Here is a 26,180-nt window from a genome sequence, read left to right on the forward strand (position 1 = left end):
AGTAGATAGTTGTAGTGAGAGTCCAAGACCCTTTTTGTGGCTAGTAGGATCCCTCCACCTCTTTTTTTGATTCTGGGGATTGAATGTAAGTCGTAGAGATGGTTAGGGAGCTGGTTTAATAAGACTGTGTCTGTGGGTTTCAGCCATGTTTCAGTAATGGCGCAAATGTCATGGTTGTTGTCCATCAGGTGGTCATTAAGTAGGTGGAGTTTTTTTGTGATCGACTGGGCGTTGAATAGTGTGAGCGTGAATAGTGTGAATCCTAGCATTTGAGAGATGGGGGAGATCATAATTGGAATCAATCTCTAGTGTCGGATGCCTAGAATCCTGGGTTTGTTAGCAGTGAGTTTGGGCGTATAAGGAATAGTAGGTATAGGGAATAGGTGCATCTTGTTGTGCTGGTGAGTTGAGTAGTGTCCTTGCGTGATGTCTGGTATTGTGGTTGGGATAGCAGGGAACTGGAAGCCTGAAGGGGGTTAAAGTGGAAACTGATGAGTTCTGTGATAATCTGATCCCGTGATTTCTAATCTTTGATCAAGAGGTAGCCGGGTCTGGATAATGGTGGACTCAGGTGGAAAGGTAGGGCATGTTGGAGCTGACTCTTTGGTTGGCGCTGGTAGGCTGCTTACAGCTGAGGTGAGATTTAGTTCTTTGATAAATAATGACAGCGTAAGAAGAGTTGAAGGTTAAAAGGAATAGGGCCTGACTTCAGGGGCTGCACGAAGGGGCGCACAAAGGGGCGGGCCCCTTTGTCACGCTCCTTCGGCGCGCGACGCCGGGAGGAGAGAGGGTTTTTAAATCCTCTCGGCGATGCCCAATGACGTCACCGCTGCGCCAGATTATGTCGAGGGCTGCAGGGAGGCGAAGGTAAGTGGGCCCGGAGGGCCGGAGGGAGAAGCCTCGTGGTCGGCCTGGAGCCTGTTGGGGGGAAGGGTGCGATCGAGAGGCCTTACCCCGACGGGCTTGCAGCGCCGATCGTGCAGGCCCGAGCCACCAGGTCCCTCGAAGTCTGCCTGCAAAGAGAGAGCTGCTGGGAGGAGAGAGGGTTTTTAAATCCTCTCGGCGACACCCGATGACGTTACCGCTGCGCCGGATTATGTCGAGGGCTGCAGGGAGGCGAAGGTAAGTGGGCCCGGAGAAGCGGAGGGCCGGAGGGAGAAGCCTCGTGGTCGGCCTGGAGCCTGTTGGGGGGAAGGGTGCGATTGAGAGGCCTTACCCCGACGGGCTTGCAGCGCCGATCGCGCAGGCCCGAGCCACCAGGTCCCCCGAAGTCTGCCGGCGAAGAGAGGCAGACTACTTATCTGGCTTGTTGTGGTTTCCAGGTCAGCTTTGTCTGCAAGTTTCCATTTATAATTTATGATCTCTCTATTCTGTATTTGGTAAGGTTCTGTCTGTGTCCTGCATGTGTAATTGAGCTGAACTATTCTGCTACAATGTAGTTTCTATATAACAGCCTGGCTTTATTTTGTTGAACATCCCGGCCGCGTTGGCACCGCATCCGGCCCTGCTCACCTTGCACTTCCGGCCCTGCTCACCTCGCACTTCCATCTACCAGCTCCAGTCACCCCACTCTCGCAGCCACAGCCAGTTCACGGCGTCCTTGGGCTCCCACTTCACCATCGCCCTCATAGGCCTCACAGCGGAGCTCCCATCGGGGTTCTGCGGCGTCGGCATCCTCGGCCAAGACCCTAGGCGTGCATGCGGCCGACGTGCAGCCCTTTAAAGAGCTCTTTAAAGAGCTCCCGATGACGTCACATAGCTGCACTACTTAAGGCGAGGCCCGTTCCCCAGGACCTCGCCTTGGCAATCGGGTCGACACCGAACAATAGCAGCACTTCCTCACACTCTCTCTTTTTAACCAGAAATGCTGGATCTGCAGGACCTTCATATAAAATTGGGCTTGTATGCTCTTCACTGTGCTCTGTGTATGCTATTCACATATCTGCCCTTAATGTAATCATTGTTCCTTATACCACTACTTTTTTATTGATTTTTTTATATATGCACTTAAAACCATCCTAAAACTTTAAGTGACACAAAATAACTTAAATTCCTAAGAATTCACAGAGAGCTCTCCTAATTTCCCTGACATGGTCTGTGTTTCGATTAGTGCAACTTCGTGCACCCATTTGGCGGCACGTGATTTTCAGTAAGTTGGTGAGCAGCATGAGGCGGGACTCCTTTGCACTGTGATACCAGCACAGGAGTTTATGCACCACATGGCTCCAACTCTCTGAAAGACAGCCCATGTTACTGTATCATCCATGTCCATGCTGGAGCTAAAACATTAGGAACAGAAAATCCTGGCTGCCTTTTCTTGCTAAGTGCTATTTTCTTGATAAGATTTCCGTGTAAATGATTGCTTAAGATTGATAGTTATGTTTTTTGTTTTAGCCGACTTAACTATGATACTCCTTGTATTCTAAGAAGGGTTGGATCTAGATGCAGGATGTTTTTCATGGCTATATTGGTTTGGGTGGGCATGTGACTACTATTTGAATTAGAATATGGCAGGGATAATTATCATAATGTTTTTTTTTCCTTTCAATTGGCTTCTGGGACCTTACTTTGAATTCTCTCCTAACTATAGTGTGGGCTATAATGTTGTATTTTTTTGCTCTTCTGAAATTTTGTTATCAATGTTTTCTTGGGATATTTCAAGTTTGTGCTTGATATATCACATGGAAATATGATAAATAGTTGATAATAAAAAAGAAAATCTTGGGTGTCAAAGCAAAATTTCTAGGTGCTGTGGTGATCTACTGCCTGAGGATTTATTGAACATGGTTGTAGCTCACTAGATTCAAGATACCTCCACCATCCTTCTCTAGAGTCTCCATAATGTCAGACTAACCAGCCTGCAGTTCTTATTGTGTATTTAGTTCACACCTTTTCATTGGTAGCTCAAGGTAAGTATACCAACTCACCCAATGAAGAAAAAACTCCAACCCCCTCTGGTTAACCCTAGGAAATCTGGGAACTCAATACAAGATTATATTATAACAAAGAATCGAAATATGTAAAAACTGATCAACAAAATAATTTTGTAAATTGATGTCTCTATGTTAACAATCATTTGAACCTGTTTTGGAAACCTTGTTAACCATCGTAATTTTGTAAACCGTTGTGATGGCGAAACCGAACGATGGTATATAAAACTCGATAAATAAATAACATTCAGGAATGCTTACAATCTTGTACCTCAGGCAATAGAGGGCGAAGTGACTTGCCCAAGGTCACAAAGAGTGGCAGTGGAATTTGAACCCTTACCTCTCAGTCTGCTGCTCTAACCACTCCTCCACTCCAACCTCCTCCTCTCTGTTACTAATTCTATTATTATTTTCTTGACCTAGTCATTTCCTGCTGCTGATTTGGTCTTTCAGATCACTCAGAAATAGGACTGGAATCTGGCACCATGAGCCTTCATTTGTACCTACCCAGGGATTTCCCCCTATTTTATATCTCTTCCCAACTTATGTTAGTCCAGTCATTGCAGTCCTTGCCAAGGGGGCCATGTACCAGGGCTCCTTTGAAACCGACACTATGGGCCCTAAATCCACCTTCTACGCCACCATTGTGAAATGACTATGGCGTCTTCCCTCCCCCATATGACAGCTGTAAATTCTGCTTTTGCAGCTTCCTTAGGGGAACTGTGGTGTGGAAGACCTGAGCAAAGTCCTTCCACGTGGAAGTACTCTGTACCGCTTTTATGAAGAGGGACATCATGTCCAAAGATTGATTAACAAGACCTTCAGTATACCTACCAGAATCTCTTTGAACTTCCTTAATATCCTATGCTGTACCCACATTTGGAGAATACATACATCCCGAGTAACTCAAGTATTAAACAGCCTGACTCCTGGGCTTATCATTGCCTACCTAACACACCTCCAGAAGTATGACTACATATACCAAATACAGTGAGTATAGTGTACTGTATAAATGTTTGAAAGTTATGCCATTTGTTAGTGATGAAGGCAAAGGAGAACTCCAGGCACTTGATGAATATGGTAACCCCTTTTAGCTCTTGTTGCCAAATATTAATTTGTGAGCAAAGATTTGAGTGAAGGTGAGGTAACTGTATGGAATTAACTGATTATCCATAATATCTTTCCTCGACCTCTTCAACTCATGCTACATTTGCTGGCCCTCTTTCTGTTATGTTGCCTAACTGGGAAACTAAAGATATCATTTAAGAGTCAAATTTTATGACTCCTAGCAAATATAAAAGTAGTGCATAGATAATAAATGGATTCGTTTGGAAAAATATACCACAAAATCAGATAGGAATCATACACACCTCAGCTTCCATCTGATAAGCGTTTTCTACTCTAGTAAAATTCTTCATCACAGTCATGTTTTCTTCCTAAAACAAAGTATATTAGCATACTTACATTTTTCTAGGAAATGGATGTGACAAAAATACAATGAAGTAAGCAGGCCATTCTGTCTGCGTAGTGAGGCACAGTGCTTCCCTCACTCGTGCATTGAAACAAAATTGCTCCCAGAAACAGATATTCTCTGAAACGAGCAATGCGACGAGTCATATGATTCATGTCAGTACAAATAACATGAGACAGTCACATCACATGTGTTGTGCTGCCTATTACAGAAAGCAACATTGCCCATAATTGGTGTTCTCTGATGAAACTTTGTACAATGAGCCACCCTTGCACGTCACATGAAATGTCTTGTGGCGATCATGTCGATAGAAGATGCAGTTGTATGACCCATTCACGTGGCTCTGTTGCATTGCTTGTTGTCGGAGAATATCTGTTACGTACTGCACACCTGGAACTGACTTATGATATTTAAACAATCACCAGTTTGAAGGAGTGGAGAGAGAGGATAATTTAAAAAACTAGCAGCTTTAGTGGACATCCAAAAGACATCCCAGAAGATAATCCATGATAATCTTTTCACGTGCATATAAAATGTTATTCCAAAAGCTTGCTACAACACTAAAGAGATTCATCCAATTCTGACTATACATGACATTTAGCATAATGGTGTAAGCTTTCTGCTGACGATTAAGAGCCATGTATATATATATATATATATACACACACACACACACACACACATATATACCCACAAATTTATCTAAATTGAACTGTCTACACAAATTTCCCATCTCCTATTTTATACCTGATACATATATTGCACAATTTTCATTCTAAATCTCACTTGTCTAATCTGATTTGCATATGCTAGTTTACAACATTAAATAGTTCTCTTCTTGTTATGCTTAATTGTGGTCAAAATGAAAGCAAATCAAAGCTATAATTAAAAACTGAGACATAGTGAAGATGCGTGACTATGCAAGACAACCATACAAATACCATACATGGAATATAAAAAGTTATTACAATGGGCTATTGGAAATGCAGCATTTTTAAGAGTTGCACTTTTTTAGATTGCAACACAAGACTATTCATAATGATATAGATCACATCTGCTTAGTTTTCTGGCTACAGATTTTTTATATATTCAGTTACTACACTGTTTGAACCTGGTTTGATTTTTTTCAGGAACCAATACATTTGACAAACTGCTTATCGTCCAAATGTTTGTTAAAAAATGATCCTGGATTTCATTCACCCATTTTAGTTTTGGCCACTGAATATCAAACATTTTGTCTAGCACATATCATAAAAGATAGTTGAGGCATACATACAGTTTACTAATATCTTTCATTCCTCCCATAAAAACTGCTTTAATCAAATATATATTCACACTTGCACTCTGCAATCTTTCAACATATGCAAATCTATTATCGCATAATCAGACAGCATAACCTCTGGGTTTTATGTATTCTCAGGTTTGTATGAAATTCAAACTATACTTAGTGTGAGTCTCTTTCTCTCTTCGTGTCCTCATCACAAATTAATGATGAGCTGTGCAGCTGAAGTCCAAGATTCATAGGTGTGAATACTTCTGAAATGGCCTCTACAACTGGACGGAGACTACTGGCTGATTTCACATAGGCCACCTGAGCTGGAATTTGAACCAGTGGTCTAGAGATGAAACCCTTCAATTCCGTGACCATTCCCCTGAGCCACCCAGTCTCTGCTTACAGTGCGTCATTGCATTATTTACGTCTACAACATGTAATCATGTATCTATCACACAGTTTACTATATACGTTTCATTGGTCCACCTCCCTTCACACCACCTCCCCACAAATTCAACTCACAAATCACTACTCAGGTCTTCTGGTACATATGCATTAAGGTGGATTTGCACAATAGAATAAGACTATACACTTAGCTACTTTCTGCCACACTTTTTGTTGCAGATCACAATAAAACGTGCAGAATGCGAATTCACACTTGTACTTATAGACAGACATACAGGCATGCGATTATTTGAAACAACACAAAAGAGCATATTTGCCACCCCATCAAACATTCCTCTTTACTACTGCCCACCTTATAATTGGTATGAGGTAGCCAATTTGGCCCCTTCAAGTCACCACTTCACTTTGCCTTTCTGATCTCAGGCTAAGGAGACAGGAGATAGCTGACCCTACATGCTCTCCCAAAGAAGGAAGAGGATGTTGGTCGCGGCCTTATCAAACTGAAAAACCAAAGGAAGGGAAAACCTGTCAGACATCATATACAATTTAAGTAGATGATACTGCACTATAATCTCTAATTACAGACTATCCATATAGTGCACAGACAGGCTGACACAACTTGTACATATGCCTTCTGCCTCATGCATTTAGCTCATATTAAAGATGAACATATACAAAAAGTACTTATGGAGGTAGGGAGTAAGACCTTCCAGGGTACATCTCGTCTGTGTCTCAATTCTGATCCTGGAGCATCAGCTGGAAAAAGAGGAGCCCCCAGTAAGTGGAAACAGTTCAGTAGCTCTTATCCCCGGGATCAATCAGGCAATGAGGAAAACCCCCACGTATGAAATGCTACTCGATAACCTCATACATGGCCACAAGGGTGCCACAGCAAAGGAATGTAAAGGGTCCTTGTCCTTTTCACACAGCTGCTACAGATGATGATTTCAAAGAGAGCCTGTCAGTACATAAACCTCAGGAGATATGATCTGATTTCTTTTCAACATCAGCTAAGAAGGATTTGTACTTGTGGTACCTGTAACTCCTCCTTCTGATAACCACTTAATACTGTTGGGGCCATAAAAGTAATTTGAGTAATTTGTGTTCTCATGGGGCCAATGGCTAGCTCTAACTCTTTCACTCAGTCTCTTTCCAAGGGCCTGGTTCTTTTACCTGGGGGAGAGAGAATGGCTCCTCCAGGGCCCTAGGTGGCAGGGCTGACACTGTTATTTTCCCTGGTAGAGGTATACTTCTTTTGTCCTTCAGGGGGATGTGAGTGCCCAACAAATGATACATGAGTCTCTGGGTGAATGTCCGAAAATAAACTTTGCTGAAGAAGTATTCTGAATGATAAGTGGCACAATTCACATCTGCTCTTATCCCACTGGTGGCTGTTACAGATTTTACTCTCTGTATCTGTGCAAGGGTCTCTCCATCTCTTCCAGGGCAAGGGACACCCTCACCATCCAGTGCTTGGATAAATGAAGATCCCAAATGGGCAGGGGTATCCTTATTTAAGTGGAAAAAACCCCCCCTCCAGCTGGCCAGAAAAATGAACGACACAGTCTCTGCACAGAATCCTAGATTTTCTCTCTCCAAGGGATGAAGACTCCAAGTGGGGGTCCTCAATTGTAATTCAATATTGGTCTTACAGTTATCCAATGTCTATCTCGATCTCTTTCACTTTCTCGAATCCCATGGTGGAAGGGATCTATTTGGATCAGGCAGGTCTTGATGTTCCTCTGAAAGGGTAGAAAGAGGGGCAGCAAAACTCTTCCTCCCAGTTCATCTGACAAAACATATTTTACCCCCCCAAAAAAGATTCAAAACACTAGAAGGTCAATGCAGCTGATCACCACTATACCTCTATCCTCCAGGAGGTCACAGAGGGGCAGATCTTCCCTATCCTGAGCTCCCCAGGGCGAGGTTTCCCCATGACTTCCGCCCAAGCAAACACCCAAGGGTCTTGGAGGCTTTTTACAAAGAAAATCTTCAAAAATCCCCCAAACAACCTGAAAGCCTATGAAACAGCTAAAGTGTGTACTGCAAGGTAGCTTCCTGCCCTTTCAGGGACCAAAGGGTAGGACCCAAATAAATCCATCGAAGAATAAACTACAACTTCCTCCTAACTCCCAAACCAAACTGCACTGCCTCCAGAGCTCTCGGAAGAGAGCTGCTTTTATTGCATACCAGGGGGACGGCCATCCCAACATCCTCAAAGGGAGGGACTCTATATGAATGGTGCCTCCTCCTAATTACCAACCTATGCTGCACTAACTAAAGCGTTGACACAGGCCTTGGACCATTACATACATTTGTGGCTCTGTGGATGACGTTCCTCTTTTATTAACAATGTAGGAGATGTGGACACACAAGTAGTAGAATCTTTTGGTCCAGGCTAGATGTAGAAAAGATGACTGGATTTTGCCTGACCATACTGCTCATCTCTGAGTTTTGTGGAAAGCATAGAGTCTCGTGTAGGCGTCTTCTCTTACACCGGCTAAGGATTCTTTCCAGAAGGTGCAGAAGACATGGTTAGTATCAGTCTTCTTTCTGAAAATGTATCATTTGATGTATTTTAAAGTCTAAGGTTTTTAAATTGATACTAGGTGATTTATGTTATTTTGTGAATAGCCAGCAACAAAACTAAAATTTGTCAACCATTAAAATCAGGGTTAATTGTATGATATTCAAACTCACTAATTGACTCCTATTTAGAAGATTTTCCTTTTAACTGGGGAGAAAGGTATCTATTTAACAGAAAAAGAGCCTGGGGTGGGTAGGAGAGCCCAAAACTAGTGACTAATTGCCCAGGAACCAGAATTATCACCTTTTCAGATCAAGTAAGTGAGCTGTGTAAACTCACAGGGCCTGGTTTTAAAAAGCATTTACTCTAGTAAAAAAATACCCACAAATTCCACTTAAACTAGCCCATATTAATGGGGAGAGGAGTATTCAAACAAAAACCAAAATGTTGCAATATCAATACAAAAATTATAGAAACAAGCAAGAGGAAATCAGCTCAAAAATGTTTTATGTTACAACTGATACACTTATCCTCCTACTTAATCGTTGCTAAGGACTGCGTAAATTCCCAGTGTCTTATCACTTAAGAAGCGATCTAGTGGAAGTGGATCAAGAAATATTAATTTGTTATTTTGATAAGTTACCAAATATTTACATGGAAATTTGAGAAAAAAAATGTGCTCCAATACCTAGAACCCGTTGCTTAAAGAAAGAAAATGTTTCCTAAGGGCTTGCGTAGTCCGTGAAACATCAGGAGAGATCTGGATTTTTTTGCTACAGAATGAAAAACCTTTGCACTGAAAATATTTATAAAAAACCAGCTCTCTATCTTAAATAAAAAAGACAGAAACTAACAAAGAAACTCTAGTTTGAATATTCTCGATAGAATCCTCAAGAAAGGTGGCGATCCCTGAACTAGCCAGGGCATCCTTTTCCCCTTCCTTAACAATTGACACTTTCCTTTTAGGAAGATAATATAACTTGGAAACAACGGGGACTTTATCCTCATCGAAGGATAATACCTCACATATATATTTCCTGAATTATTTCCCGGTGATAATAGCCTAGAAATAGGACAATTTAAAAAGCATAGGTTACAAGATCTCATTTCATTTTCTCATAGTTCAAGCTGATTATGGACAATAAGATTATCTTTAATAAAAGATGTAGATGAAGCTTGCACCGAAGTTAACTGTGAATTGATTGCCAGCACAGATTGTTCTGTGCCAGAAATCTTCTTTTCTTGATCTTCCATTGTGGATCTTACTTCAGTTGAAAAGACATGTATCTGAGATACAGAATAAGATACGTTTTTCAACCTTAGCAACCAATCTTCAGATATCCAGTAGAGTAACATTAGAAGGTTCCTCAGTCCCTTCAACTACCCCATTCATAGGAGGAATTATTGAAGGAAGAGGGACTTCTAAGGAGCTAGCCTTCAAAGCCTCCAAACTTGGAGGAATTGACTTTAGGTGATTCTCCATACCTGAAGTCTCTACAGCCTGCTGAGGATATGTGGAGGCCAGTGCTGTGTCAGATATATTGCCAGAAAAGTTATATCATCCACAAAAGACGCAGCAGCAGGCTGCAGGGGTGGTTTATTATTCCTTGAACTCAAAGATAATCCTGAAAGTGAACTTTCACCATCACAATCTCTGTTAGATGACTCACCTGTTCGAAGAACATGATTGTTCATCAGTCCACGAATTGCTGCTGAAGGAGGAGCAGGAGAGAAAGTTTTTAGGTTTTAATTTTTCTCTTCCTCCCCATTTTCAGTGCTTAGGGGAGTGCCCCTTTGGCTTGTGGTTTTGTCCCTGTAATTTATGAATGGAACTAGACACAAATTCTTGTCATCAGCAAGGCCTGACTGAGGGGAAGGGAGTTGCTCCACCTCTCTCCGTCTGTTACCAACACTGGGTAAGGTCTCTTTGGCCAGCAATCTCACATCCTTCTTTCCTCGAGAGTCTCTCTACCACTCCCCCCATGTATATTTTAATTTAGCCCAACATAAAGATAATCCAAAGAAAGTAATACCATAGATCAGTTCTTAGATCACACTGAAGGAGACACTTGTGGTTTTGAAAACTTCATTATCAATTTCAACTGATTTTCATTGATAAATTATTGTTTTTATACAAAGGTGAAAAGCAATTTAAATCAACTTTTACACTAATTTTAAAGTACTTTTGCCACAGGCCCCTACCACTGACAGCACAGTCTGTCTTAAATGACCGCTGTTACTGAGGTCAACGACAGGAGCCCTCACATTCATTTGCATGTGACCTCAGCCTTGTGTCCAATATCACCAGAATGGCAGCTTTGAACTCATCGCTCCACCACAGTCCAAGTATTATGTCTCAGCCCACAGCACCCTCACATATCTGCCATCACTGCTGAACATAGCCTTCTGTCATGAAAGCTGGAGAAGCTTGCAGCTCATACACTTTGGCATTTGGCCCACCTGCCAATGCTGCTGATGCTATTTCTCAAGGGCACCCATCATTTCCCCTAACTGCTTTCCAGTGTTCCCACTGGTGTTTTCCACTAGACTAGACCCTTTAGTAGTCCAATGCAACACAACTCTCCTGCCTCTGAAACAGCTGGACATGCTACTGCTCCAGATGCCACTTCTCTGAGTTGTTTATGCCAAGCTAAACAACTCAGACCACAATTCTGTTAGGCTTAAGTGCTTAATATAATTGTTGCTACTGACCTGGCTTTTGCACACCTTTTACTTGCTGGTTTATTGTGTAACTAAATTGGCAGTATTATTGGGTAGCATAATAATATGTTTTATTTTGGTTATCACTTTTATTATGTTTTTATTGTTTTTAATGTTATGTTGCACTGTTTTCAATGTTTGAGATATTATGCATGTAGAATGTACTTTGCCTAGAATTGTAGATAGTATTTTATTCAAGAGAACCTCAAAGTGTAAGAATAATGTTAATCTAATAAAGATCTCACTTTAATAGTTGACTGATGTGTGATAAAATAAAACTGTCAAATGAGAATATGAATGACCATCTTAATATAGCACTAGTATAAGCAGTGAGGAACTGAATTATGAATCCTCTTAATACTAAAGAACTGATCAATAGTCCTCTTTGTGCTAGAAATTTTAATCATCAGTCATTTCATATTACTTCAAGCAATTGTTTCTATGTTTCTTGCTTATTTGCAATGCTTCTTAATTTTTTGTAAAGAAAAGTCAATGCATGTACTTATCTGTATATAATTAAATCAAACACCAGGAGAAAATCTTCAACAATTAACTCGGTTAACTTCCAAAGTCACCTGACATTGCAATGTTTCATAAGGTTATAGCCTTCCTTCTTCAGGGGAATGTTGAATAGACTATCTCAGAGTCTAATTTAATCCAGTATCCCTATGAGAGAAGAAAAAACATGAAGAGCGCACTGCCAAAAAATATATAAACACACATCAAATTCACAAACACATAGATTGCTGAAAATCAATACCAAAACAGGATTATAGTCTGACTCACTATATAGGAGAACTCTTTGAAGAGTATAACGATCTCAGCATCCAAGCTATGGGAATGCTTAATACACTGTCACAATGGAGAAATGAAGGGTGAGAGAGATGGAGAACGACCCGACACTTTGAACACTTCAATAAACTGTCAGATATCAGTAGGAACATGCCTATATCTATAAAACTATAAATAAAATTGAATAAAAGCAAGGTAAAGAAACTTACTGCATGTGAATTCTTGCTTTGAGTTGCGATCGAGTTAAACGTGTCGCTGGCAGAGACAAGAGCTGTAAGCCGATTACACGAACTCCTCAGCAGTGTTGCCAGGTTTTCATGAAAGTACAAGTACTTTTGTCCAAAAAAAAAAGCCCAAAAAAAGCCCAAAACACATGAAATTGAAACACCAATGTCTGTGAATCGCATAGATGACAAAGGAGCTTAACTTTTTACATGTTGCAGGTCTGCATGATGTGCACGAATGTCACACTTACAAAATTTGCACATAGCCTTACTCTCATTGCTGACAACAGACTGAATCCATGCTTTTAGTTCACATTCCTCTTCCCACGCTTAGCAGTATCTTTTAGTTCCTTACTTTAGCTATAGTAGATCAAAGAGAAATTAGGGAAGCTAACCAAATTGGTAGTGCAGTAATAATGGGAGACTTCAATTACCCCAATATTGACTGGGTAAATGTATCATCAGGACACGCTAGAGAGATAAAGTTCCTGGATGGAATAAATGATAGCTTTATGGAGCAATTGGTTCAGGAACCGACGAGAGAGGGAACAATTTTAGATCTAATTCTCAGTGGAGCACAGGATTTGGTGAGAGAGGTAACGGTGGTGGGGCTGCTTGGAAATAGTGATCATAATATGATCACATTTGAATTAATGACTGGAAGGGGGACAGTAAGCAAATCCACGGATCTCGTGCTAAAGTTTCAAAAGGGAAATTTTGATAAAATGAGAAAAATTATTAGAAAAAAACTGAAAGGAACAGCTACAAAAGTAAAAAGTGTGCAAGAGGCATGGTCATTGTTAAAAAAATACCATCCTAGAAGCACAGTCCAGATGTATTCCACACATTAAGAAAGGTGGAAAGAAGGCAAAACGATTACCGGCATGGTTAAAAGGGGAGGTGAAAGAAGCTATTTTAGCCAAAAGACCTTCATTCAAAAATTGGAAGAAGGATCCAACAGAAGAAAATAGGATAATGCATAAACGTTGGCAAGTTAAATGTAAGACATTGATAAGACAGGCTAAGAGAGAATTTGACAAGAAGTTGGCCGTAGAGGCAAAAACTCACAGTAAAAACTTTTTAAAATATATCCAAAGCAGAAAGCCTGTGAGGGAGTCATTTGGACCGTTAGATAATCGAGGAGTTAAAAGGGGCACTTAGAGAAGATAAGGCCATCGTGGAAAGAGAAAATGATTTCTTTGCTTCGGTGTTTACTGAAGAGTATGTTGGGGAGGTACCAGTACTGGAGAAGGTTTTCATGGGTAATGATTCAGATGGACTGAACCAAATCACGGTGAACCTAGAAGATGTGGTAGACCTAATTGACAAACTGAAGAGTAGTAAATCACCTGGACCGGATGGTATACACCCCAGAGTTCTGAAGGAACTAAAAAATGAAATTTCAGACCTATTAGTAAAAATTTGTAACCTATCATTAAAATCATCCATTGTACCTGAAGACTGGAGGATAGCAAATGTAACCCCAATATTTAAAAATGGCTCCAGGGGCGATCCGGGAAACTACAGACTGGTTAGCCTGACTTCAGTGCCAGGAAAAATAGTGGAAAGTGTTCTAAACATCAAAATCACAGAACATATAGAAAGACATGGTTTAATGGAACAAAGTCAGCATAGCTTTACCCAAGGCAAGTCTTGCCTCACAAATCTGCTTCACTTTTTTGAAGGAGTTAATAAACATGTGGATAAAGGTGAACTGGTAGATGTAGTGTAGTTGGATTTTCAGAAGGCATTTGACAAAGTTCCTCATGAGAGGCTTCTAGGAAAAGTAAAAAGTCATGGGGTAGGTGGTGATGTCCTTTCGTGGATTACAAACTGGCTAAAAGACAGGAAACAGAGAGTAGGATTAAATGGACACTTTCCTCAGAGCACAAGTCCCGCCCACCAAGCCCCAAAAAACACGATTGGCAGGGAAAAATTCCCAATTACAAGCAAACCACGAATCAAAGCCCCCCCCCCCCTGCGAATGACTAGAAAAAATAGCCCAATCTCGCGGGAAATAAGTGAGGTTGGCAACCCTGCTCCTCAGTGTTTTGAAGGAGAAAAGATGCGAAAAGGAGCTGTCAATCAAATCTATGTCTGCATGCCTTCTGTGGTACGAGACACTCTCCACGCAAAACAACAGTCAATGAAAAGGGACACATTATAAGATGGGTGATAAGCACAAGATAGGCACAGAACCCCCCAGAAAAATGTAACTATCTATCTTCAAAACAAAAAGTTGAAATAAAAATTCCTGTATACAAAACATGCAACATGCATAAGAGTCTGAAAAACAAACCCAACAAAAATATAGAAGATACCAATCTATTTTATCGTTCATTCCAGTTGGGAAGGCCGATCCTAATTTAATAATCCAAACGTTCTCTTTACGATTTAGTTGTACTTTAAGATCCCCTCCTCTGATGGACAGCGGAACATGTTCTATAACCGTTCATTGTAAAACCTGAAAGGAATGATTGAACTGGATACAGTGTGAAACCATCTGTGCCTGCTCATCCTTAGTGGAAATCCAGGTCCTGTGTTCAATCATACGGACCCTAACCGATCGTGAGTTCCTACCCACTTATAACTGGGTATATGGACATTGTACAGCATATATCACATTACAAGAAATGCAATTAGTGTTGTGATGTCTAGTGACTATTACATCCGTATTAGTTACACACCAATTAAGATTGGTCTTCCCAATTCGAATGAATGATAAAATAAGAACATAAGAACATTCCATTCTGGGTCAGACCAAGGGTCCATCAAGCCCACCATCCTGTCTCCAACAGTGGCCAATCCAGGCCATAAGAACCTGGCAAGTACCCAAAAAACTAAGTCTATCAATGCCCCAAAACTAAGTGGTATCTTTTACAGGGTGGCCCATGGAAAAGTAGCCCGCCTCCAATATCAGTGCATTGGAGGGGGGCTACTTTTCCATGGGCCATCCTGTCTAATCTTTTTTTTTCTCTCAGACTTTTATGCATATCGCATGTTTTGAATACAGGAATTTTTATTTCAACTTTATGTTTTGAGGATAGATAGTTACATCTTTCTGGGGGGGGTCTGTGGCTATCGTGTGCTTATCATCCATCTTATGATGTGTCCCTTTTCATTGACTGTCATTTTGCGTGGAAAGCGTCTGTACCACAGAAGGCATGCAGATGTAGGTTTGATTGACAGCTCCTTTTCGCGCCTTTTGTCCTACAAAACGCTGCAGAGCAGTGTTGCCAACCTCGCTTATTTCCCGCGAGACTGGGCTTTTTTTCCTAGTCATTTGCGTTTTTTTTTCCGATTCGCGGATTGCTTGTAATTGGGTGTTTTTTCCTGCCAATCGCGTTTTTTTGGGCTTGGTGGGTGGGACTTGTGCTCTGATGTTGCAGTGATTGGCTTCTGCTGCCGGTGAGGCCTGCCATAGCAGGCGCACCCTAACCTATTGTAGCAGTAAGCCAACCGGAGCTGCAGACATTCACAGGAGCACGTGGGCAGACCCGGCATGGCATTGCAGCAAGCAACAAGCATCATGGGTGACCAAGAAGCTTCTGTGCAGCTGCAGACCTGAATGGTGAAAGGTGTGTAGCACTCAGCTGGTTTCAACCAGGTATCAGGAGGGGAGGAATGAGTATGTTGGGAGGGGAGAATGAGTGTGGGGGGATTGAAAATGTGTTTGTAGGGAGTGGGGAGGGGGAAATGAGTTTTTAGGGGCCAGAGATGTGGTCGGAGGGGGTAGGGAGGGGGGAATCAATGTGTGGGGGGCCAGAGATATGCTCGGAGGGGGGAATCAGTGTGTGGGGGGGCCAGGGATGTGCTCGGAGGGGGTGGGGAGGGGAGAATCAGTGTGTAGGGGGCCAGGGATGTGCTCGGACGGGGTGGGGAGGGGGGAATCAGTGTGTGGGGCTGGTGTTTTTTAAATTTGTTCTACACCACTTTTAATTTCATCTAATTTTTTTTCTCATTTCTTCTCCCTGCAGCAGATCACCTTAGTAAGAAATCCTTATTTTGACATAAAGAAAGCTTGTCCAAACCTGCTGACTACAGGTAAAAAATAATGTGACATGGAAAATTGTAATGCTATTTTTTTTTATTTGTTCTACAACCACTTTTGATTTTATCTAATTTTGGGTTTTTTTTTCTCATTTCTTCTCCCTGCAGCAGATCACCTTTGTAAGAAAGCCTGTCCATACCTGTTTCTGTCATTGGCTGCTACGCTACTAAATGGATTTGATCTACTATGGCTAAAGTAAGGAAATAAAAGATACTGCTAAACGTGGGAAGAGGAATGTGAACTAAAAGCATGGATTCAGTCTGTTGTCAGCAATGAGAGTAAGGCTATGTGCAAATTTTGTAAGTGTGACATTTGTGCACATCATGCAGACCTTCTGCAACATGCAAAAAGTTAAGCTCCTTTGTCATCTATGCGACTCACAGACATTGGTGTTTCAATTTCACGTGTTTTGGGCTTTTTTTGGAAAAAAAATGCTTGTTCTTTCATGAAAACCTGGCAACCCTGCTGCAGAGTTCGTGTAATTGGCTTGCAGCTCCTGTCTCTGCCAGCAATACATTTAACTCGATCACAATTCAAAGCAAAAGTTTCTTTACCTTGCATTTATTCAATTTTATTTATAATTTTTATAGATATAGGCATGTTCCTACTGATATCCTACAGTTTCTTGAAGCATTGCCTTCGTTATGTCAGGTCGTTCTCCATCTCTCTCACCCTTTATTTCTCCATTTTGACAATGCATTTAGCGTTTCCATAGCTTGGATGCTGAGATCGCTATACTCTTCAAAGAGTTCTCCTATACAGTGAGTCAGACTATAATCCTGTTGTGGTATTGATTTTCACCAATCTGTGTGTTTGTGAATTTGAAGTGTGTTTATATATTTTTTGGCAGTGCGCTCTTCATGATTTTTCTTGTCTCACAGGGATACCTGGTTAAATTAGACTGAGATACTTTCAATGTTCCCCTGAAGAAGGAAGGCTCTAACCTTCCGAAACATTGCAATGCCGGGTGGCTTTGGAAGACACCCGAGTTAATTGTTGAAGATTTTTTTCTCCTGGTGTTTAATATATTTATATACAGATAAGTACATGCATTGACTTTTCTTTACAAAAAATTAAGAAACATTGCAAATAATCAAGAAACATAGAAACAATTGGTTGAAGTTATATGAAATGACTGATTCAAATTTCTAGCACAAAGAGGACTATTGATCAGTCCTTTAGCATTAAGAGGATTCATAATTCAGTTCCTCATTGCTTATACTAGTGCTATATTATGATGGTCATTCATATTCTCATTTGACAGTTTTATTGTATTACACATCAGTCAGTTGTAAGTGAGACCTTTATTGTTCCAGAATTGTAAATAGGCAGATCATTTTATTTATTTATTTATTTATTGGAAAACTAATTAACTTTGATATTCATCTTTAAAAATGTCATTGTTTCCCATTGATTTTCTCCTGTTTTTGTTCTTATTATAAAAAACGCTGATAAATTCCTGGGAAAAATATATTAAAACCTGAAAATGAAAGTCGTTTACTATCTTTAGAGTCTTCTTACAGTAGATTAATAACATGTATCACCGTCTCAAAAGAATTAGATCATAAATGGCTTAATGGTGGATAGTAGATGCAAGCCAGCAGTTTGGTTACACCCTAAACATCTGTCTTTCTAATTTATTTTGTTCAGGCACAGAGATGAAATGTCCTAGTTGTAAATGACAGTAACAGGCTTGGTAGTCATTTGGCCACCTAAAGATAACAGTTAAGTGTTTGCGGTCATCTCCTGGATTTCTACTATGATACCACTAGAGCTTAATGGTCTTACAGCTAGGTTACCTATTGATGAAAAGAGTAGCCAAATTATCTGTTATGGTCACTAGAGATTAGCTGGGCATTTGTTTTAATGGCTGATACCACAGCAGAATGGGGAAACAAGTTGGCCATTCTAGGGATAGGGGTGGGGCTTCACATCCAGCGATGTTTATAGGAGCCAACACAGGTAGAATTTAAGCAGGCATAGGACAGACACAAAAGGAAGCATTATTTGGATTTTAGATTTGATTACTTGTCTTTTCAAATTCATGCACAAGGCACTGGGGCTGACTACGTCCCTTCAGAGAAGAGAATGGAATAAGGTGGTTAGCATCAGGGACTGCCACAGAAATCTAACTCATGCATGGCAGCGGTTGGGCTTCCACTGCCACACTCACCAGGACTCCCTGTTGCCGAATGCTCTGCATGATGTACTCCAGTCGTCGGACCACACTGCTTTTGGCCTCGCCTGCTGTCTCTTTTTGGTTACTGATGTGTACTGAAACTCTTGCCCGGTCCGGGACAGCTGACAGCTCGGCACGGCCACTAACATGCACTTCCCGCACTGCTGCCGCCGTCTTCATTTCCTGGGCCACTCCCAGCTGGTCTTGGTTTGGGTTTCCTCCCTGGGATGGAACCAGGTTTGCAAACACCTGGGCTGGAGACCCCGACATCGCTGCTGCTTGTGCTGCTGCTGCTGCTGCTGCTGGACTCTGTATCTATGGCAACAAGCCCAAGGAATCATGGGAGCTGGAGGGTAGTGGAGCTGCCCAAGGAGAACTAAAGCTCAGCAGAAGGGCAGGAGTGGCCACCATTCAGGCTTAACGTCTGTCCTAGTACAGTCTATTTATCCTGATTCCTACCATCTTTCTTCAGTCTTCATACTATGAAGCTAGCATGGCAGCAACTCTCTGCCAGTTATTCTGCAGCAGAAACGTGCCTTCATCTCTTAAGGCTGTTGCATGATGATGGAATTGGTGAAAAAATAGGGAGAGGGCTTCAAGGACCATAAAAAGCTAGAGGAGCATCCCAAGAGAAGATGAAGGTAATGTAGTAAAATTTGGAGGTGCCTGGATGATATAGTAGAAATGCAGTTCTCCCTTCCTTAGAGAGAGTGAAAAACAAAGGATCATCCTATAAAGTCGAAAGTAGATAGCTCAAAAGGAATGTGAGACTATGCTTTTTAACCTAAAGAATGGTGAATAACTGGCACAAACGTCCAGAAAAGGTTACAGGAGCCAAAAACAGTGGTACAATAAATATAAATGGGACAGATACAAAGAGACTTTACATTTGCATTTGATTACTCATCTTTGCAAATTTAAGATCAAGCTACAACTTTATTTTCTTGTCCCAGACAATTTACAATCTATGAACCTCATTTAATAAGCATTTTCCCCATAGAGACAGAATGGGAGAAAAACCTTAGTAAATGAGGCTCTAAGTTTGCACCTGAAGCCATTTAGGGTGAAATGATTTATCCGAGGTCTCAGGGAGCATCTGTGGAAGGAGCAGGATTCATACCCTGGCTTCTCCAGTTCTCAGCCTGCTGCTCCAACCACCAGCTTGCTCTTCCAAGCCTTAGAGGCATAGGGAGAAGATGATTAACTAAGACCTGTGACAATGCTGTAATTTATTTGTATATTCTTGATATTTTTTTCCTATTGTAATTGTTGAATCTTTTTTTTTCTGTAAACAAGATTATCTTGTAATATATTTTGAAAGCATGCTGTGCTAATCAGTGGTTATTATAGATTAATAGTTTCATCAAAATTGGCAATTTAGCTACAGTACCTTACACCCTGGGAAGCTGTGTAAACTGTGTTGATCCCTAAACCCCTCCTCCATCTTGGGTGTCATTTACATGCTGCAACCTAACTAACCTTTTTCTGAACTCTACATTTCCCCTCAGTTTAATGCTAGGTATCCTCCCTTATCTATGAAAGCCATATTCTACGTTTATGTGCTGTGTTTAACTTATTGCTAGGAATTCTCTCTGTACTATGAATTCAGGGTACACCATGTGTTGCTACCTATACAGATTTGCATTGCTCATTTCCCAGTTTTATGACACCTTCCCCTGCTCCAGACTTATATAATGCAATTTGCGTCTTTCTTTGTAATCCCACCTTGTGCCATTCCCATGAAAAGGCAGAATACCAAATGGAAATAAATAAGAGGAAAGGTGGGGATCACACCAACAGAGAAGTTTCTGTTCCCTGCACTTCTTTATATTTAGGTACTGTGGAATTTGCTTTGTCTTCTTAGTGTTGAGTCAGAGTGAATTCTGCTTTAAGATATTGAACCCTGAACTGTAAACTATTCTGTTTTGTAATTTTATGTGAGCATAGGCGATTACTGAATAAACCGCTCCTCCATCTTGCGCACCGTCTACGTGCTGCTGGAGAATTGCTGCTCAGATCAGCACAGATGTTGTTACTCCCTGTAGATTGTTCATGTTCAGATGGCAATGAATAAGCATCTACTGCAACTACAGAGCCTGTGATCCAGTTTGAAAATGAAAGGAGTTTACTGGCTGAGTGCATAAAGAGAGTAAACGTCTTCCAGGGTAAGTAGGCAGCAGAGTAAAAGCTGTTTACAATTGCACAGGCACAAATGGGCAGATTGAGTAGCCCAAGAGGTTCTTTTCTGCCAGCGTGTTCTATATTTTTACATTGCATCAGATATTATGGTTTTCCCAAATTGTACCAAATAAACCCTTTTACCAACGGTTGCTAACACTTGTTTGCAGCAACTTGAAAAGGATATTTTGGGTATACTGTCCCACACCCCCAAGCTGGTTCATGAAGACTTATTCACTTCCACACTTACATGACTTGTATTAGCCTTCTGGGGCTCTCAGTCTCAAATATATTTAATCTTGTTCAGGACATGAGTATGACTGAGCTATCTCCTATTTTCCCATATGTCTTCCATTGTCCTCTATGCGAAAAAGTCTGATAAATATACTGTATTTTCTTTTCCTGGTATAAGATATGGGAGCTATACTATATTCCATTCTTCAAATAATGTCTGAATACAGAGACTTGAAAGATACTATTTAAAAAAACAAAAAAAAAGTTCCGTTTTCTTCACTAGTGATACCTGTATTAATATTTTTAAAGGTAATATGCCGGATCCTACCTGTTACACAAATATCCTAACATACTAACCAGATATTCACCTCCCTCTCATTCAGACCTCATCTTCACGTCCTCTCTCATGAGCATACACTACCTGCACCTGTACTATATACATGCTCCCATATTCCTGCACTCATACCCCTCAATCACACTGACCCACCACTAACCCTATCAACAATGTCACAGGAGAGCAAAATTAAATAAAATATTGAACTTTTGCTGAAAGATTTACCCAAAATATAAATTTAGATTTTATTTTTTTACTGCTTTTTTAGGAGTGGGTTGTCCATGATCCACCATTTCTTCAGGGGATGGAGTGGAGAACGGTGGCACCTGCTCCCTTCTCTTTCTGATTCTGGCAGTGAAGGAGCAGCATGTGAATGTGGGACTGAAAGAGGCAAGTCAGGTTGCTCCAGAGACAACACAGAACACAGCAACTGTAAAGTAAGACAGGAGGCTACCACCCAAGAAAGAGATCTAGGCGTCATAGTGGATAACACATTGAAATCATCGGTTCAGTGTGCTGCAGCAGTCAAAAAAGCAAACAGAATGTTGGGAATTATTAGAAAGGGAATGGTGAAAAAAACAAAAAATATCATAATGCCTCTGTATCGCTCCATGGTGAGACCGCACCTTGAATACTGTGTACAATGTTGGTCACCGCATCTCAAAAAAGATATAGTTGCGATGGAGAAGGTACAGAGAAGGGCGACCAAATGATAAGGGGAATGGAGCAGCTCCCCTAAGAGGAAAGACTAAAGAGGTTAGGACTTTTCAGCTTGGAGAAGAGATGGCTGAGGGGGGATATGATAGAGGTGTTTAAAATCATGAGAGGTCTAGAACGGGTAGATGTGAATTGGTTATTTACTCTTTCAGATAATAGAAAGACTAGTGGGCACTCCATGAAGTTAGTATGTGGCACATTTAAAACTAATCGGAGTAAGTTCTTTTTCACTCAATGCATAATTAAACTCTAGAATTTGTTGCCAGAGGATGTGGTTAGTGCAGTTAGTATAGCTGTGTTTAAAAAAGGATTGGATAAGTTCTTGGAGGAGAATTCCATTACCTGCTATTAATTAAGTTGACTTAGAAAATAGCCACTGCTATTACTAGCAACAGTAACATGGAATAGACTTAGTTTTTGGGTACTTGCCAGGTTCTTATGGCCTGGATTGGTCACTATTGGAAACAGGATGATGGGATTGATGGACCCTTGGTCTGACCCAGTATGGCATGTTCTTATGTTCTTAGGCAACAGAAACAATACCATCTCCAAAATGGAATCTCCCAATGACAAATAACCAGCAAAAGAAATCTCCCAAAATTGTAATAATAGAGTTTTAGAACAAAAGCAACCTTGCTAAAAAAAAAGAAAATACCTTAGATATTGCAGCGGTCAGAAAAACCTCAAAAGAATGGTATATAAATAAAGCTTATTCTAGAATAAATAAGTGCCTCAAGATACAGATCTTAAATATAGAGAACCTAAAGGATTCTCTACTATAAGGACTAGTCCAATTCTTTTGGAGGGGAACAGAGTGAGTAGTTAGCAGGAGAGCTAGATTTTGGCTCTCTGATGTGGGAGATTCAGATGATGTACTCTAATAGTTTATAAACTCCTGCCACCATCTTAAGGTGTGGATTTCCTTAGGTGACCCATTCATGGGCAGCCTGCTTTTTGTTGTTACTAGTTTTGGTTAATTTTGTTTTCCCTAGGAAAAGACTCTGGGGTCTTTTGGATTAAGATCTGGGTGAGAGAATGCAGTCAAGCACCTTTCCCTTTAATTTTGTCCATGGTTTTGGAAACCTTTTTATTGTGGAGGAAGAAGTTTTTGTCTATTCTCCCTGTCTCAGTTTGTGTTAAGATTGTCCTATTTATTACTTTTGCTGAGTGCCCTAGGGCCCAGTGAATTAGATTTTTTGCCATTTGAAGGAAGTGATGCCTTTCACTTAGAAAGAACATCTATGTCATCAAAGAGGAATGGATTTACATCCATTACCTGGAAGATGGAACACTGGGAAGAGAGAGGAGAAGGCTAGAGGCACCATCTAGGTGCACCCATTATCATCTCAAAAGAAATCTTCACATAGGAGAAGAATTGGACAGTACTGTCTAGGTGCTACACAGAGAAGGAAGAAGAATAGGGAGTGGTTACAGGAGAGGTATAAGAAAATAGAACTTGATTTTCATTAAATACGGAGGGGGGGGGTGTTAACTTCTAAAAGGCATTTGCTGGAAGTTTGTGTGAACAGATAAATTATTAAATAAAAGTTACCTGGACTTTGCAGAAGCAGGGCTGGGAAGAGACAGCACACTGCTCTCTTTTGTTTTGGAGCTGTCTCCCCCCTCTCCCCAGGTATCAGCTGTTAAAGTAGAGAGAAGGGCTGCTGCTGCTGCTGCTGCTGCCTGGGTTCACTAGCAGCCCAGCAATAATGAAGGAATCAGGTTATATCAGCACCACAGGGGGAGATACAAAAGTGAAATAAAAGAAATCAAATTAAAACAAAGCTAAGATAGGATAAAACAAAGGGAAGGGGCAAAAAGGACAAGCAGCAAAGGGCATTTACTAAGCTTCTGCAGCAGTGACAAGCTACTACCACCCCCTCCCTGGGATTGATAGAGGCACATTGGAGCACAGAGCACAGCAGGGACAGCAGCAAGGGATGCTGGGATAGCCTCTGCTGCTTGGCTGTATGAGAGAAGGTCCTGGAGAGAAAGATGAATCCCGGTAAGCAAGTCCATGTAGCCCCTGGGAACAATAGTTTAGAAATAAATGTCTGAACTAGTCTGAGTGTTGGGCTGATCAGTGCTAGGCTGGTTTGATGTGTTTATGTGGTCAGGGAAAGCCCCTGTGCTGGGACTCCAGTCTAAGCAAGAATCCAGTCCAGGATTTCACTATGACTTCCTTGTTGAGTTTCAGGCTTGGCAGCTAGCCAAGTAATTAGAAATTCCATGAGGTGTTCTCCATGTGAGAAAATTTAGTTGAGAGGCCAATGGAAGGATACCCTATTTCCTGCAGTTCTTCAGTCTAAGTAATGTTACTGAAAGTTATTTCAATGATTTAAACTGTGCCAACAATTATCATTCCTGCTGGCTATTTTAAGCAAGGGAACAAGGAAAGAATTTTTGAAATTGCAAATGCTACCCCCTCGGACCCTTTTTTACTATTTTCTCTGGTAATTTCAGAAGAGGACGGGTACCCCACATCAGAAAAGAATCTAGCTACATATGCTTTTGCTAGAAAGAACATAGTATCTGAGAAGCAAGGCAGCAGCTGAAGCAGGCTGGAGAATATAAGAACATAAGAAAATGCCATACTGGGTCAGACCAAGGATCCATCAAGCCCAGCATCCTGTCTCCAACAGAGGCCAATCCAGGCCATAAGAATCTGGCAAGTACCCAAAAACTAAGTCTATTCCATGTTACTGTTGCTAGTAATAGTGGTGGTTATTATCTAAGTCAACTTAATTAATAGCAGGTAATGGACTTCTCCTCCAAGAACTTATCCAATCCTGTTTTAAACACAGCTATACTAACTGCACTAACCACATTTCTGGCAACAAATTCCAGAGTTTAATTGTGCGTTGAGTGAAGAAGTCCTTTGTTCGATAAGTTTTAAATGTGCCACATGCTAACTTCAAGGAGTGCCCCTAGTCTTTCTATTATCTGAAAGACTAATATTATCTGAAAGACCCTTGGTCTGACCGATTCACATTTACCTGTTCTAGACCTCTCATGATTCAAAACACCTCTATCATATCCCCCCCTCAGCCATCTCTTCTTTAAGCTGAAAAGTCCTAACCTCTTCAGCCTTTCCTCATAGGGGAGCTGTTCCATTCCGTTTAGCATTTTGGTAGCCCTTCTCTGTACCTTCTCCATCGCAATTATATCTTTTTTGAGATGAAAGAGAAAGAAAGTAATAGAATGAAACAGCATCAAAGAGAAAGAAAACAAAGTAGGGAAAACCAGCTGGAACTAGACAGAGGCAAAAGCATTGCTTCTGCCATTCCACAGGACCTGCTCTGTGACAAAAAGAAGAAAATACTACAAAACAATAAGGGGTGGATTTTAAAAGCCCTGCTCGCGTAAATCCGCCCGGATTTACGCGAGCAGGGCCTTGCGTGCCGGCGCGCCTATTTTCCATAGGCCTGCCGGCGCGCGCAGAGCCCCAGGCCTCGCGTAAGTCCCGGGGTTTTTCGAGGGGGGCGTGTCGGGGGCGGGGCCGATCGGCGCGGCGCTTCGGGGGCGGGCCCGGGGGCGTGGTTTCGGCCCGGGGCGGTCCGGGGGCATGGCCGCGCCCTCCGGAACCGCCCCCGGGTTGCGTCTCGGCGCGCTAGCGGCCCGCTGGTGCGCGGGATTTACTTCTCCCTCCGGGAGGCGTAAATCCCCCGACAAAGGTAGGGGGGGGGGTTTAGACAGGGCCGGGGGGGTGGGTTAGGTAGAGGAAGGGAGGGGAAGGTGAGGGGAGGGCGAAAGAGAATTCCCTCCGAGGCCGCTCCGATTTCGGAGCGGCCTCAGAGGGAACGGAGGTAGGCTGCGCGGCTTGGCGCGCGCCGGCTACACGAAATCGGCAGCCTTGTGCGTGCCGATCCAGGATTTTAGCGGCTACGCGCGTATCTACTAAAATCCAGCGTACTTTTGTTTGTGCCTGATGCGCCAACAAAAGTACGCGAAGGCACACTTTTTTAAAATCTACCCCTAAGTATATTTGGTTTATTGCTTATGCCAAGTAAGAGAATACAAATCAATAGTTAGTTAATGGTAATTGCCCAGCTGAAATCATGTTTATTCAAATTAAGCTTATTAAGAAAGGATTATATAATCTTTATTCTTGAAGAATTTGAAAGTGAACTTTTGATACCACCAG

General features: G+C 41.5%; 1 protein-coding gene across 1 annotated transcript in view; it reads right to left on the minus strand.

The window, feature by feature from the left end:
- IRAK1BP1 (interleukin 1 receptor associated kinase 1 binding protein 1) overlaps positions 1 to 18,852 on the minus strand; it is a 29,842-nt gene extending 10,990 nt beyond the window's left edge. Inside the window, exons 1-2 of the mRNA XM_029597015.1 lie at positions 18,568 to 18,852; positions 4,301 to 4,366 (exon numbers count right to left, since the gene is read on the minus strand). Of these exons, the coding sequence (XP_029452875.1) occupies positions 4,301 to 4,366; positions 18,568 to 18,843 (342 nt within the window). The 5' untranslated portion in view covers positions 18,844 to 18,852. The remainder of the gene's footprint in view (positions 1 to 4,300; positions 4,367 to 18,567) is intronic.
- Positions 18,853 to 26,180: the final 7,328 nt, after the last annotated feature.

The sequence above is a fragment of the Rhinatrema bivittatum genome, chromosome 3 (genome assembly GCF_901001135.1).
Source record: "Rhinatrema bivittatum chromosome 3, aRhiBiv1.1, whole genome shotgun sequence".
Lineage (NCBI taxonomy): Eukaryota > Metazoa > Chordata > Amphibia > Gymnophiona > Rhinatrematidae > Rhinatrema > Rhinatrema bivittatum.